We start from the raw sequence: 17,315 nt of genomic DNA on the forward strand, positions 1-17,315 counted from the left end.
TACAATTTTTACCTCACCGGTATGTTTTGAAAACTCTCAATTATGTGTTTAATTATCAAGAAATGGGTCTCATTGTGGTATTCATTAATTTGATTGGCAAATTTCTACGTTGTGAAATTTGTGATATTGTTCATGTATTACACCATTTTTCAATGTTAATAAGTGTAAAACTATATATTTTGGAATCTAATAAAAAATTATAAATACCGTATGTGGTTGTTAGTTTTTCAGTTTCCTGCATTTCCGTCAAATCCAGTTGTTGAACAGAATACATTATTCTCACCTTTTTCTTAGTAAATAATTTCCAAAGAAAATTTACTGTTTCTTCAATGTTCCATCTCTCTACTTCGAAAAAGGACTTTCTTATTACATTGGTTCTAGTACATCTCTTAACTTATTGGCATTACTAGAAAACGTTTATTTTAATAGTATTTAATCATGACACTATCATTAATTCAACTCACACAAGTATAAAGGTTCCTAGTATCACTTTTCATCACAATACCATTTTTGCTGCCCTAAATTTATTGGAGGGAGGCTAAAACTGAATAAGCCCGTAACCCTTGAAGAAAAATCCGTTCTTCTCAAACCATGAATCTTCCTTCTCAGCTCATCAGGGCATTCCAAAATCATATAGTGTACTGTCTATCTCAGAAGGGAAGCCCTTCATGGTACCTAAGAATCTTTACTTTGTCACAACGTAAATAGCCTACATAATAATTGTAGAACATAATTTTCTATTTAATTAGAGTTGAATTATTATTTTTTCAATACAATTTTCTCTTTAAAAATTATATAAGTTTGTGTATGAGATAAGAAAATTGAATTGGATGAGACTGGTAGAGATGAAGGACAAGAGGAGTCATTAGAAAAAGTTATGCTACCGTGCTGTACTCTAAAGGTAGGCGCACACAGATCGACATCGGACGGACGGCACGCATCGGACGATTAGATTTGATGCATTGTTTTCAATTGGAGTGCGCATACCTATACGATGCGGATAGGAATGCGCACTAATTGAAAACAATGCCTCAAATCTAATCATCCGATGCGTGCCGTCCGTCCGATGACGATCTGTGTGCGCCTTCCTTAAATCTGCACTACATGGTACTTTTTAATCAAAAAAGTGGTTCCAGACGAGTTAATACAACTTACCTATCATAGGGTAGAAGAAAATTCTCGTGTAGCCGTGCACTAAAATTGCTTGCTGCTGAAGTGAGCCTGCCGCCTAGTGACGTGACTCATAACGTCTTTGTGCCGGTTGCACAAAAGCCGGTTAAATTTTAACCGTGATTAATTTCACGAGAACCAATCAGGGTCAAGTGTAAGAGAGGGCCGGCTGCGCCCTAACTTCGCCTTCCTAGGTCTTTAATAAAGGCTGCTAATCAATTAATCAGAGAAGACGTTTTTTATAAGACTGCTTCTGATTGGTTCTCGGCGAAATTAACAATGATTAAAATTCAACCGGCTTTTGTGCAATCGTACTTAGACTAGACAAATTGAAATATAATACCCCTATGTCAGTATTGAAGCACTCCCATCCAATGTATTACAGGTACCTTGCTCCCATCCAAACAATTCATGATAAGCGAATAATTTTTCAAAAGCTTGCGAAATTAAAAACTTGTATTTCTTGCTTATTGAGTGACTCATTGGTAAATTAGAAATTTACAATTGAAAATTCTCACATAGATAAAATTGAGCATAATTTAAATTTGCATTCTTTCTTGCCTCTCCTGTGAATTCTTGAACCTTTAAACACGGAATAGACGCAATATTGTAATGTAAATAAATAAATATTGTACAATTGTGTACCTAATCACTGAGCGCAGTATCTGACGTGTTTATTTCAGTAGATATGTCGCCTGATAAGATAAGGTACTTTTTGTGTGCAATAATATTGAGCGTCTATTTCGTGCTTTAGAAATTCTAAGTATCATTTCGAACTTTACTTAGTTCCCATTTATTTTCCCATTATTTAAAATTCCAATTTATTTAATGGATATCGACTAAAATTATTATTCATCATTTGTAAACCTGAAAATCCAATTAGTCATGTCAAAAATTTGTCTTAAATTGAATTTATCTTTGTTGTCCACACAATTGAACTGTATAACTAACTGCGGTAGCAGCAGTGTTCCAGGCTACCAGCGTTTCTTCTAATAAATTGCTCGTTGACAATAAGTTAGAAAATCAATGTAACGCTGATCAACTCGGTGATCTATCCACGCCCTTGAAAACTTGCTCAGAGAAAGTGAGCATCAGCAACATTGGTTGTAGAAGCTTGCATACTCTACTTATGGTCTTCTTAGGGTTTCTGACAAAAAATTAACCAAATAGATTATATTATTGGCCAAAAAATAAAGATGAGATCTTAAGAAGAGTCCTCAAGTTGTTAGGAGTTTGATACTACTTGATCCACTTCATGATCCTATCTAAATCTTCTATAATCTGATGGCTGCCAGTTTTTGAAGCAATATGTCCAATTGCATTGGAACATTCACAGTTATTAACAAATCGTTGAGATAAGAACGAGCTCACATTTAACCAATATACAACAATAATCGAGCAGCATAGTAGAATCATTACCACTTTCTTAGTGCGGAACAGAAGAACAGAACAAGAGCATTCTTATCCACATTGGCACTTTATTCAATTTAAAAATCAACAGCTTCACTTAACCTTAGAACTTCAATATTTTGGACAGAATTTCGTTACAAATAATTTACATCATCTTCTCACCATAGGCAAAGTAAGTCTTACACAGAAACATGATTTGCCCAAAAATTAATCGAACTCAATAGTGATCTTCCTATGATCGAAAATGATAATGGAATGGAAATAAATAATATTTTCTGAAGCTTTTGCAGTTCTGTACCAACTTGGAGAAATGATAAGTTTTGAGAAACTAGATGGCAAAACATAATTGTTCTCTTGAAATTATGATTTAAATGTTGAATACACCTAATGCACATTCTACTCCGTAATCAGTTAATATTTGAGATCGTTTGTTGTCCCTCCCTTTGCCAAGTTCACATCACATTATTAGAATAAGTCTATTACAATAATTATTGAGCTCGTTCGACATTTGAGTGATATCATTTAAAAGACCGAAAAGGAAGAGAAAATTAACACTTCGATTATAATAAAACACTATTATAATGATAATAATCATAATTGATAATAATTATCGATAAGAGCTAACTTGTTTTGTAGAAAAAGTGCAAAGTCGCGGTTGGGCAGGCTCAGTTACAATTCTTCTCTTTAAATTTGTACACTATTTACAAAACGCAAGTTAAATTAATAATTATAATATCCACTGACGTACAAGCGGTAGCTAACCGCTGGCGAGAATGTATCGTTGAATTTGTTAACAATTATAGTAATTGAACGATTAAATTGTTGCAATACGCGATAGTAAAAACAATAGACACTGTACAGTAATAAAATCATTTAGGCTATGCATCACTTGGTGCTGCAACAAGAACCATTGTTACATAAGTTTTATTACAACATTGAGAAGTAATATTTAATAGTAATGTAATAATATTTTATTATCAATAGATACATCTTAGCTTATAAGTATTTACAAAATTCTATTTACTGTTTTCAACAATATACATAATTTTTAATTCAAATTGTAATCAGTATTATAATCACATCAATGAGGAAAAATGTATATCAACAATTCTTCTAGCCATCAAACCACATCCATTATTCAATTTACATATTACTTGTACATAATCATCAATCGCACTTACTCATCTATATGTATATATTCACATAATTTTTTCCGATTTATAAATTGATAGAATTCAAACAGTAAAAAATCTAATAACAAGAAGTTTACAGCGATAATACTTACAAAAGAGTACGGTAAAATAATTATTTACAAAAAAGTAGTAGTCACGATTATAATAACAAAAAACTTTACCGATCAAGTTACCGTATTAAATTAGACCGATAGGCCAGCGTTGAGCCCCTAAATAAAACAAACTTGACATAAATTTTCCAATATAAACATTAAAAAATGTTGATATCAATATTGATCAATAAATAAAACAGTTATATTATGATGATTCATTGAGTGATTGAAATTATATTCGTCGGAATACAGGCAATCAAATAATTTTTTGCGATCTGCTAAATTCCAGTATAAATATAAATTTAATTGATTTTTTCTTCAAAATGATATGAATCTAGTTCTTTTTTCTATTTTACAAGCTATTGCCGACAATATTCCAATGGAATACCACCAAATTATAATATGATAATTTATTATTGAATGAGACCAAGTCTGGAATAATCTGGTTGATTTTTAATAAATGAGTTATAACTACAGACTTAAGATCAGGTTACATTCAATTAATCAATCAATTTTTCTTGAAATTTTTTTCAGTTATCGTATCATTGATAGTTTGACACCTTGTGGGACCGAACTCTCCGGTTTACATTTAATGTTTACATTACATTTTAAACTGAAGTTTCCTTAACTGACTCAAATATTTCCTGAATTACAGGAAATACCAACTAGAATAACATCCATTTCATGGTGGATAAAAGATAAAAAAATTGATAATTCTACATAGTAAGAAAATTCTCAATTATTAATACGGTAACGTATTACTGAATGAAGTCAGAAGGAATAAGGTGGTTGTTTATGACAAATCAGAGATCACAGCAGTAAAATATCATATCCCAATGAAAGTAAATTCAAAAGATATATGATGCTAGTTGACGTAAATATTCTAACACAGCAGAAAAGATTAGATTGCAATGTAAGTAAATTGAAAAGATATCTATTGCTGGCCTAAAGGTTGGACTGGGATCACGACTCGTCAGTCGCCTGCGGCTGCGGCTGCGGGTTGGCGTCGTTCGCGGATGGTTCAGTCTTGAGGGTGGACAGCACACCGAGCGAGTCCTTGACGGCGTGGTACATGATGTTCTTGATCTGCAGTTTGTCCTCGTGGTTCGAGTGAGTGTCGGACAGCTCGCGGAACTCCTGCGTCAGGTGGAAGCAGTGCGACACATTCTCCGGCGACACAAAGTCCTCGGCCACCTTGATGCAGTTGTGCAGGTTCTTCACCTACAACAAACACCACTCAAAATTATATTCAATTCAACCTACAACTTTACTTTTTTTATACATACTTTACATTGATGATACATTGAAGGCTGCAAGTTTTGTAAGACGTATCCAAGAAAAAGAGAACATGCTGTGTTTTCATTTCAATAGGGAAAAATTCTATAACATGTCATCATTTCTGAAAACAATGTTCAATTTAACAAGATAATCGTAGAAAATGCTGAGAAGACTTATAATAATTACGATAAAGTGCAGTAGGTGATTGAGAAAATGAGAAAGATAACTATTACGATTTGTTATCTTGGTACAAAAGCAACTTTTGTCATTTGTCTTTATTATTCTATATGATGTATTATTCAATAAATATATTATTATCATCCCAATATACTATGGTATTTTTCTTGTCTTTGCTCCCTTTTACGGTATTGCAATATTTCAGCAATCCTCCATTGTGTAGGGACATCATTCGATGAGTCTTTGAATCAATGTTTCAGTATAAGCTTCTATGTCCTCCATTTAAATAAGCATTGACCGTCTGAAGACATATTAATAGATGTAAACTGAGAATATTTACCTGATGTGGAGCACCGGCAGGAATGAAGACGGCATCGCCCTGGCACTGTACGATGGAGAATCCCTGCACGTTGTACTCCTGGTAGAGGCGCACCTGCAGCTCAGTGTCGATGTACCAAGTCTGGTCGTGGATGGGGTCGTGGTGGGGCTCGAGGCGGGCGCCGCGCTCCAGTGCCACCTTGTTCAGGAAGTCGCGGATCTTGTCGGCGTCGCGCGGCAGGTAGATGTGCCAGATGGCTCCTGGCAGGATGCCCGCCTCACGCACGCGTCTGCGCGTCAGGATATCGCAGCTGGCCTCGTCGATGGCTCGCAGGGCCTCCTTGTTGTAGTCCTCCTCGCACGCGTCCTCCGGAATGCTCACATAGATCATCACGTTGACGGCATCCGAGATGTCCAGGTGCAGGTTGGTAGTGCCCTTGTGTTGGCCGGCCGAGCCGTACGCCGTGTACATCTTGGGCCCCAGGTCAGGTCGCACGAAGCACTCGGGCAGTCTGGACGCCAGGTTCAGGCGACCGCCTCTCGTCGTGTACTCCTTAAGCGGCAGTACCTTCATCAGGTCGTTGAATCTGGTCGGTAACATTTCGGCAAAGTCCTCAGTCGGCGGCCAGTCTTTCAACTTCAAAACCATCGGCTGGCCCTTTTCGTCCTTGAGCCGTTTGGCCAACGAGTCAAAACCTTCCCAAAATTTCCTCATCGGCTGGTTAGGAACTATTTTGCCGGTCAAACAGTTGACCAGGTGGTTCTTGTCGTCGCCAAAATCCTTGGCAAAAGCGTCGGGATGCCACAGAGACATGTCCATGTTTTTGGTGACATCGCTGACCATGACTGGCTGGCCACGCTTCCATTGGTCCTGGAAGATGGAATAGTTGCCGGGGTTGTCGGCGTCGAGCAGTCTCAGCAGTTTTCCGTCGCACAGCCAGAGGTGCGGCACATCTGGGTAAAACAGGGAGCTCTCACTCAGCGTCATGATGCGCAGTGGCAGTGACATCGATCCTCCCTTCGATGCTCCCGTGTACCGACTCACATAGTGCACCAGCTTTTCTGTCTTCACCTCTGCCTTGCTATCAGTCTCCTTACTAATTTCCTTCTTCTTTTTCCACGTCAGCTCGTCCTTTGCATTAGCATTAGCGTTGGCATTTGGCGGCAGCGTTGTGCCGTTCTCGGATGCGGCGGGGGCGGGTGAGCTGCTGCTGTTCTCCTCTGGCGTGGCATTGTGCCCCCCCTTGGTCGATGGTGCCCTGATGAGCAGCTCTCGCAGAGTCGAGTGGTTGCCGTCTTCTGTGTCACTATCACTACTACCCGTATCCTGCAAAACAACAATACATTATTCTAATTGAATATTATCTCAAATTACCAATTCAATTATTTAGAGAATTTCACCTGCCCACTGTGATATTTAAACAATCTTAGGTTATGGATTCAATCAATTGTTGTGAGTAAAATTGAGACAACTACGGGACAAGACTAATTTGCAATTTTCACTCTTGTTACAATTTATTATTCTTGTTCTTAGAATATTTTCATCAAATTCGCACATTTACAATCTGTAATATCACTTTTAAAAAAAAGACTGGAAATGCTCAAGGAGAATATTGAGAACAGGAAACCTAAAATGTAAATATTATGTATCTATTATTCATCATATTCCACAGAAAATACTCCAAGATGAATATGAACTCTTCAATTTCACTTTCCATTACGAGCTGCCTGTAATGATCACTTTTCAATATTTAAATTACAACATAGCAGTCTGATTGCTATGTCGTAATTAAAGTATTGAAAAGTGATAAATAATGTTCAAATATTTCTCACTAAGGAGGATGGGGGATCTACTGTGTAAATGCTAATTCAGATAACAAGTACGGAAGCCATCTTTCGCTGAAAAATCTACAAGTAAACTGTGAAGTGCGGGGAAGTTGTAAATAGATAAATATTATTCCATAGAAAATGAACGAGAAAAGAACTTACGCCATGCTTTTTGTCCTCACTGGATAGCGCAAGATCTGCTAGCCAGTTGAGGGGATCAGTCTTTTTGTTATCGCCGCCATTATCTTCGACCGACTCTTCATCTTTCTCCGGTTTTTCTTGTTTTATCTGTCCATTGACAGGTTCTGCTTTTGTCCGGAGGTTCTTGAGAAGGTCCTACCAACAGAACAAATAAAAATTAATATCTCAAAAGTTGCTACAACCAGTCATTCGGAATAAAGAGCAGTTCATGTCTTTTCAGCCACTTGCCCAGAACACTTGTTACTACATTCTGAGCATTTAAGAATAAACAAACAAAATGTACATAATTTAATGATATTAAAAGTTATTGATCAACCAAGTATATACATTATTTTACATTTATCCATGAAGAGCTGTTATCAATAATATTATTGCTGAAAAATCTTTAATTGCAACTTTTTTCATTGACACAAACGTTTACCATTCTTGTGGCTTGAAGAAATGAAATAGATGAGATTATTTGGAGAAACTCTTACATTATTTGGAGCAGAAGATTACATGAATGCTGAGTCAAGTTACAAAATATACTACAGTGTACACTAAAATTATTGAAAAATTATTAGTATAGGTGTAGGACAAAAATGTTGAGTGAATCATACAACAAAAGTCGTATTCACAGTTCTTTTTTGTACTAGTCTTATTTGGGTGAGCATAAATGTGTCTCATAAATCCTAACCTGAATTTTAAAACTATTGCATTCAAATTGGAAGAAGACACGTTTTTGGGTTTAGTCTGTTGTCCCTTTCCGTGATTGATTTTACATCATTTCTCAGACTGTACTCGGGCGACAAATCTCCTCTAGGGGAAAACATTTTCCTCTAGAGGGAGACAAATCTATGATTGATGAGTGATTATTGTACTTTATTCCTCAGACTATACTCGAGTCGAGCGACAACTGTTTATCTCTAGGGAGAAAAAGTTTTACTTCAGTCTATAGATGAACAAATAACTATTTTATCCTGATTCCTAATACATACATATCTTCAGAATGGAAATGATCCAGTGACAGCTAATTCTCTAAAATAAATTCTTTGTTGCAATAGAATTACTTTTTCAAAATAGAATGACTTTTTCATTTGTTGACGAAGCGAAGTTTGGAATAGAGAAGCTTTGATGAATTACCTTGTTGATGCCATTGGTGGGCTTGACATGGGCCTGCAGCCGCTGCGCGTGTGGGCATGCGCAGTTCATGTGTATGCCGAGGTGGAGACAGGCCTCATGCGCCTTGCGACTGACGATCTGTAAAGAGTCGCCGGCCACGATTTGCGTGAGCATCAGCTTGTCCTGTTCGTGCGGCTGGCGATTGGTGCAGAGCAGCCATGACACCTCGTCACGGTCGCGGCCTCCACCTCCGCCTCCACCTACGCCACCGCCTCCACTCACGCCGCTCCCGTCGTTCCACTCTTTCACGGTGCCGTTTTTGCGGCCCTGCACCCACAAACCACACATCAAGTTGGAAATACAGAATAATGCATTCAATTTTTTATTGGTAATATTAATACAGCCCAAGTTAGAAAGCTTTTCAGTAAATTGTTAATATCAATAAAATCAACTTCATTTCATCAATTATTATCCATTTCCTAAAACTCAAAGTACAAATTATCAACCGCAAAATAAATGCAGTAAGAAATTAAAATTGATGACAAGAAAACATTATAAGAATATTGTACACAATTGATTGATTGATTCAAAGTGGAAAAACCACTTGTTTTTGTTTTGACATTATAAAACCATGACAAACCTAGACCGTCCCGATAACCGTCCTAGATGTCGGAGTGTTGTTTTTTCCACTTCGAAGTCTATCTCAATCAATAAATTCTATTCACAGTGAGAAAAAATATATAGATACAACAGAATGCTGTTGAAAGGAGTTGATCTTTTTTAATTAATGCAGGTATTTAATAACATTTCTGTTACATTCAAACTATTTATTCTTCACTTGACATTAATATTATGGCTATCTATCTTGGATCATAGTGTTATTAAAGCATATATTTTTTGGCTAACTCGAAACTAAAGTGATATTTAAATCAGACTTGTCATAATTGATAATCAAATGATGTACGAGATAATAAATGTTTCTATTGCACAAGGAATAAGAGTATGCAAGCTTCATAATTATACTATACATAATATCATTCATTCTATCTGTTCAACATGAAGTTTACATAATAATTTTGTTAAATAATTTTTTCTAAAACAAAATCGTTCACCAAGAAAGAACCTTGAGTTGGTGGAATGTTCAAATATCAGTTAACATCACTCTAAAGCTGCGTACAGATTCATGCGCCGCGAACATGAGCAATTAACTTTAATCAGCTGGTGCCAAGCTTTTTATATCTGTATCTTACGTTTCTGTAAAAATACAGATATAATCAGCTGATTAAAAGTGAATTGCTCATGTTCGCGGCGCGTATATCTGTACGCACCTTTACCTTCTTAAGATTTTGTTTAGAATCGATTTGTCTCATAACAATATCTTTCATCGTGAAACAACCTCGAGATGATGGAATGTTCAACCTTTAGTTAACAACAATCTAAACTTCTAAAATCAATGCATCCTTGCTAACACATTTATGACTAAAATAATGGCAAGTTTATGGGGGTGTTATAGCACACCTTATAGCAGTCTATACAGACAACGAAGCCGCACTTGCTGCAGGCCCAGTGGTAGTTGAACAGCGTCGTTTCACACACATCACACATTTCACGCACTCCTTGAACTACTCTCTTCCACGCTATCACTTTGTCTGAAACACAACACAAGCTCAATATATAACAATTCTGACAAAGTTTAAGCCTAAAACTATAACATACTATGGCAGTGATATTCCATACCACCCTGTGTTACAATTCAAATTCCCAAATCCTAAAATATATACATAGTGTTTCTATTTAAATAAATACATATTTTGTATGAAAAACCACGATTATGATAAAAATCAACGATTTTATGAAATAAAACAGTTATAATAATAGAGGCCAGTTGTTTTTTTTTCCTTAGGGCTACTCTTAAAAATTAATAAAACTTAGAAATCTAAGTACCCTTTTAAGAAGGGTATTTTGTGATTGAACAATTTTAAAAGGGTACTTGGATTTCTATTTTTTATTTATACAGGCCAGTTGTTTAGTTTATGACCCCTAGTCGCTGAAACGGTGTAAGTTAGCAAACTTTAGCACAAAGAAAGCGTGCTAAGAAAAATCTCTCAGCAAGCGGTATTGTGCGGTACTAGGCGGTAATATTTCATTACAACATATGACACACACAGTAACACACAGAATGAATTTTATATAAGAAAAATAATACATAACTACTTTTCAGTACATTACGAAAAATAATTAGGTTGCCCTAAGGTTAGAAACCTGCTTTGGGGTCAACCATCAAAATCCATAACCATATTATATTTTTCAATTATATTTATTGCCAATTAGAGAATATCCAAAACATATTACAAATTATTTATAATATGACATATCATTTATTTTTATTTATTTGCCAAAAACAAAATATAATTAAATAAACATAATTATTCATACATATACTTACATAAAATTAAAATAAAATATAAAATCTGGGCATCACCAGCAAAAATAAAATCTTTGCCCGCTGGTGAAAGTTGCAAAACAAAAATATAATTAAATAAACATAATTACTCATACATATACTTGAATAAAATTAAAATAAAATATAAAATCTAGGCATCACCAGCAAAAAGAAAATCTTTGCCCGCTGGTGAGAGTTGCAAAACAGTAAAAGAAAAACAATATATTTCGAAATAATGCAGAGAGTTGAGGTTAAATTCAACTAATAATTACAAAAATTTAAATGAATTAACTAATAATTTGACTTTGTATACTTGATAACATAGGGAGTTTTTTAAAATTTCGCTCCCGCGTCGGTAGTGAAGTCGGTATTCCAAGGCCTTTACATGCTATAAACTAATAATCATTATTGAGATGGGCATCATTTATTGTGTAAAAAATGTGTGATATGAGGTATATGCTGACCTTGAGACATGTGGACGGATAAGGCTTCGTTTTCCTGCTGAATGATGTGGCAGAAAGGATCGCCGAGCTGCGACAGCAGGAAGCGCGACATGTCCAGGTCAGGGACGGGGGAGGGGTTGTCGGGGGGTGGGGGCAGCCACAGCTTGAGGTCGTCGTGTGAGGCGTCGCGGTGAGGATCCGAGAAGCCGGCAATGGCCAACTGGCCGTTCTTGGTGTAGCGCAGGCGCCGGAACGCGTAGAACCGACAGAAGATGTTGGGCATGTTGCGCGAGCGCTGGTTCGGAGTCCACCTGCACTCGCGGCACTTGGCCAGCTTGGGCGCCACCTCGAAGCAGGGCCCGTCCTGCAGGAAGCTGTCTCCGCTCTTCTTCAGCTGCGCCACCGTCGGCTGCTTCTGGAATGGCGGCGGGGCGGGCGGGTCGTCGCGCGGCTTCTTGCCTCCAGGCTCCTCACCTACAATCAAATCATTTCCCACATACAATATGATAGAACTTACATTTACAAATAAGGAAACCCTTTTTTACAAGAATACAGATCTATAATCTTACAGATGAACTTCTACGATTTATTTCCAAACACACTTATTTGTTATATTGAACGTGAAATCAATTATTATTGATGTGAATAAACAATAAACAAACTGCACTCTGAATTATTCTCCTATTAAATTTAGAAATTTGAAAATAGACAATTAGGTTAGTTACTGATCATTTTCAACAGTCATCCAATCTTGAAACCTGAAAATACTTCAGTCAGAAGTTCACTAAATCGTTTATTTTTATTGATAGTTGAATTCATGTCTGTGTTTAAACCAACAAAATAATGTGTTGATACGTCACAGTTCAGAATGTATCAAGAAACTATCTTCTTCAATTTCTTTCTTTTCAAATATATAAATATGAATGTTGGAAGTGATGTCATCACAAATGGATCTTATTTCTTAGTTGAAATGAAAGACTGACTGCTAAATTGATCAAATCAAGGAATTGTTCAAGTTCAATATTATGATGTAGCTATGTAATTATTTTCTAATCAATTTTACTTTTCACAATGTTTATAATACTATTTTAATCAATCAACTTGATTATTAGGAATGTATGTTAACAAGCATTGCAAAAGCTAGCTAAAACACCATAGCCTCTAAAAATCCATTGACTACCCAGCAAAATATAATCCTGTCCGCTGGCAGTAAGTCATATTACTAGCATACTTAGAAACTAGTTCCTTTTTTTCTTCTCACAGACTAGAAGAGATCCTATTTGAAAAAGTGAGATTGAGACAAGTTACAGTTAAGATATTTTGGTAAATTGAGTTTCTATGTCATTAGTTTATTGAACTTCGATGGAAGACATCTAGTAATGTATAACATGGTAGGAAACTAAATTGAAATGGTTAGATCGAAAAATTTGTAATTTACTCACTTTTGAGGCGAATCTTTTGCAATGCATTCCAAGAGAGGAGGCGCCTTCTCAGGAGTGAAATGCATGCCGAAAGAAACGCCACAATAAGTGAGTAAAACACACAATTCACACATACATACACGTCATAATAGATGCAATACAGTATGATCATGCACAAAATATTAATCCATATTATAAAATATGATATTCTCATAATTTGTCATTATATCCTTAAATGTTGAAATTCATTAGGCTATACAGATGTCAAATGTCAAAGATAAATTTAATATAGGCCTACACTTTAAAATTAGCAATGTGGTACACAAATATGATAGGTAAATATTAGGAACAATTTATTGTTGTAGATCGTCTAGAATTGTTGTAGATCTTCAATTATTGTAGATGGTCTTAGAATATACTTAAAAGCTCTGATATTGAAAAATCGGCAAAATGCCACTTATTTATATCAACACATTAGTCTATTTCTTTTCCTAGAAATCTGATTTGATTGATGAATTATCAGAATTCAATAAAAAGAAATCAATATGATTAATACGAGAATTATTCAACAAATATAAATTACTTCACGTATATCTACAGTCTTTGAAAAATACTCTGATATTACTTGTAAGACAATCGAGAGCAGTATCATAACTATTGTTAGGTGTAACTATCGTTAAGGTGTAAGGTGTACATACCTCCTTCGTTTTTTGTCTGATTGGGCGAACTGTTGTTGGTGGACTTGGGCCGCCGACCGCGCTTGCGCCCATTGGCACTGGCACTGTCCTTGGCCGGCTTGTCGTTGGAGGCGGCACTCGTCTTCTTGCCGTCCGAGTCCTTCTCACTGCCACTCTCCTTATCACTGTCTGTGCTACTCGCACTCACAGCTGTCTGCTGCGGCTTCTTGCTGGCAGGTGCCACCGCCTTGATGCGACCACCTTTCTTTCTCTTGAGCTTGGGCGGCACTCGCTTGACGGGCGTCGTTTTGCGCTCCAGATCGGAGCTGGACGAGTCGTCGGCGTCGGTGGTCTTGACGGGCGTGAGGTGGCCGTTGTGCAGACTGGCGTCGTCCTTGCCCTTGCGTGCCCCCTTGGCTGGCTTGCTGCTCTTGTTGATGCTGTTGACGGCCATCGAGCCGATGCTGTGCAACGATGAGATCACGGGCGACTCCTTCCTAGTGGCGGGGGGAGAGGAGGGAGGCGCCACACACGACGTCACGTCCTCGCCCGAATGCCTCTGCAGCCAGGCCTTCTTCAGCTTGTGCACGGGCCGCGGTGGCCCCGGACTGTTCGACTTTTCGCTGTCGACCCCACTGCCAGGCTTGGCCGGACTAGGACACGGCGCCGGAGTACCCGGCTTGCCTACATTGTCTACACTTTCAGTCGCTGCAGCTGCTGCTGCGGCTACATTCACAACAGTTGTGATGGTAGTGGCTGCATTGGCCAGCAGCGGACTGGGCTCACTCACTCGCGAAAGCACTGGCTCACTCACACAACTAGCATTGGCACTAATAGTATCACTAGGCGCACTGGTCGGTGTCTCACTGCGTCGCTTTTTAATGTCCAAAGCCTCTGGCTCATCACACACTTTGCGTTTGGGAGACAGAGAGAGGCCGCCGCCGGGCGAACCGAGTCTGACCGACGAGGAGGAAACGCCGAGATCGAGCGGCTGCGTCTGGACGGCGGGGGTGAGGGCCAGGTGCGGGTGGTCGGGAGGTGAGGCGGCCGGGGCCTTCACTGAGACGGCCACGGGGTAAACGGTGGTGGCGCCGCCCCTCTGGTCGTACATGACCCGTGCCGAGTGGGCGGCTGGGGGCGTCGGAAGGCCGGCCGATGGGTGCACCTGGTGGGGAGGCGGTGGATTGTGCTGCGACAGCTGCTGGTAAGGTGAGGTGGCGAGCGGAGGCTTGGCGGGCAGCGGCAGCGGACTGAGTGTAACATCCTGCGTCCGCACCACCGGCGTGCCGCTGGCTATGCCCGGCTTGCCGTAGATGTGCGGCGGCGCCGGACTGCTCACCTTGGGCTTGAGCAGGGCGGGGCTGGCAGGGGGCGGTGCGTAGTGCTGGATGCCAGGTGGGCCGGGTGCAGGGTAGGGGTAGGAGAGCACTGTGGCCGATGGCTTGCTGGTGTAGACCACCGTGGAGGGAGGTGAGGGGTGCGGGTGAGGGTGGTGAGGCGACTGCCGGTGCGAGGGTGGGGGAGGAGCGTGGGGCTGGTGTTGGTGAGGTGATTGCCGATGGTGAGGCGGCTGAGAGGCGGGTGGCGGATGAGGACTCTGGCGGTGAGGAGGCGGATGAGGTGACTGCCTGGCTTGGCGCGGGTGATGGCCAACCACCTTGTTCATTTCGTAGGGATGTGGACTAGGCGTGTGCGGGTGGCTGAGGTGGTGCGGAGACTGACTGGGGCTGCGGTACTCGTATTTCATTTGCGCGGCCGAGGATGGCGACGAGGAGACAGGCGAGGCCAGGTAGTGGCCCTGCGGTTTGGGGCTTGGCGAGTGTGCCATTAACGGTTTCACCGAGTCCATGCTTTGCGGGCTTTTGCCCTCGTTTTTAACAATCACAGAATTTTTCATATCACTGAGTAGTGGGGGAGGATTGTCGATAGACGACGACGACGACTTGGTGACGATGAGCTGAGTGGGCTTGTGGTCCTGCTTCATGTGCTTGCTGTCTGCCTGCTGGTGTTGCGGCAGGAAGGCGAGCGGTGACTGGTAGCTGGGGTGGTAGCCGAACAGGTTGAAGTTGGGCGGTTCTGCTTTGGGCAACTGTGGCTTCTCCCCTTGCCCTGCACCCTTGCCCCCTTGGTTCACTCTGCTGTGCGCCGCTGGGGGTGCTCCGTAATCAACCTTACTAGCAACACTTTGTGGCCTCTGCACCTACAACACAAATGAGCAATTATTGAAAAATAATAACTCTATCATGAAACTTTAACATTTCAACCTGCAATTAGTTTAACAAAAAAAGGATACTATTTAACGCAAAAATTATCTTCTCAATTACCAAGATAACAAAAACACACAATTCAATTAAATTAACCAACTGAATTTGTCCATAATTTTATGAGATTCTAATTCCCTAATAATCATTATGAAATACTTGCCAAGCAAAAATATTGAGTTTTGAAATTTGAGGAGCTCAGCAAAACAATATTAATAGAGAATTATATCATTGTAAATTCTGATAAATTGGCAACTAAAATGTCCAACTCTGGCGACAGATTTATTTAACAATTAGACTGCAATATGAGAAGATCAAAATTATCAGCGAAATATATTTTAACAATCAGGATTTTGTTCCTACAAAAAAATTGTATTGTATTGAAACTTGAAAAACATTCAAGCTGATTTCAAACTAATCATTTTCTTTAAATAGAAATTACAATGGTTTTGAAATGAAATATCAATGTAGGTCTGTCTCTCTTATTTGATTAGAATCAGTTGTGAGTGCTATAGTGAGGTCCACGCTATAATGACAGTGGATAAAGATAGGAGAACAGCTTTGCCGTTTGTCTGCCTTCATTAATTACATTTCTACATTGTTAAAAACAGACTTGGCAACGATGCGGAGCTAGAAAGGGATAGTGCTATTTGTTTTGTTGAATAATAGACAAGGATAGCAACACCAATGTTAATCAAATACTACCATTATAATGTAGACCTCACTATAGGCAATAATCAACATCATTTTTGTTAGACAACTTTTATCTTTTTCATATAAATGCACATAAAATTATTAAACAATGTATTACACTATAATAATATTATAATGGAATCAAGCAATTCTATTTTTAAGTCATTTATAATACTAATAAACTTATTTTGAATAATTATGTCTAATCACGTAGTCTACATTATTGACTCAAGGTACATAATATTCCTAATATTTTGTTAGATAATTTTCAGGTTCTAACCTAATAAAAAGTTCTGAAAGGACCTACCTTATCTAAATTAATATCAATAAATTGCTGTTCAATCTTATTTTGTTGTATTGTAGAATTACGAGAATACCGAGAGAGAATTAATCATTGAACATATTCTTTTCATAGATTCAAACAAAAATGAATGATAGCAGAATTGAACCAAACTAAAGTCTTGTGTACAAAAATATTTGTATAATCAATCAGCTGATCTAACAATAAATGGGTAATGGGTGGAATCACATTTATTAGGCAAAACAGCTAAAACCAATAAATTTAAGTAGAACACAAATATTGTAGTTACAATCCTTAGACCAGTTATAG

At 38.6% G+C, this 17,315-nt stretch overlaps 1 protein-coding gene across 5 annotated transcripts in view; it reads right to left on the reverse strand.

Moving 5' to 3' along the window:
• Positions 1-2,628: 2,628 nt before the first annotated feature.
• Positions 2,629-17,315, reverse strand: part of LOC111043754 (lysine-specific demethylase 3A-like) — a 307,135-nt gene continuing 292,448 nt past the window's right edge. For all 5 annotated transcript variants that reach the window (XM_039426923.1, XM_039426922.1, XM_039426925.1 and 2 more), the window contains 7 exons: positions 13,773-15,951; positions 11,675-12,127; positions 10,286-10,416; positions 8,789-9,094; positions 7,628-7,801; positions 5,661-6,965; positions 2,629-5,086 (listed from right to left, as the gene is read on the reverse strand). In XM_039426923.1, the coding sequence (XP_039282857.1) occupies positions 4,829-5,086; positions 5,661-6,965; positions 7,628-7,801; positions 8,789-9,094; positions 10,286-10,416; positions 11,675-12,127; positions 13,773-15,951 (4,806 nt within the window). In that variant the 3' untranslated portion in view covers positions 2,629-4,828. The remainder of the gene's footprint in view (positions 5,087-5,660; positions 6,966-7,627; positions 7,802-8,788; positions 9,095-10,285; positions 10,417-11,674; positions 12,128-13,772; positions 15,952-17,315) is intronic.

The sequence above is a fragment of the Nilaparvata lugens genome, chromosome 4, assembly GCF_014356525.2.
Source record: "Nilaparvata lugens isolate BPH chromosome 4, ASM1435652v1, whole genome shotgun sequence".
NCBI classification, from domain to species: Eukaryota; Metazoa; Arthropoda; class Insecta; order Hemiptera; family Delphacidae; genus Nilaparvata; species Nilaparvata lugens.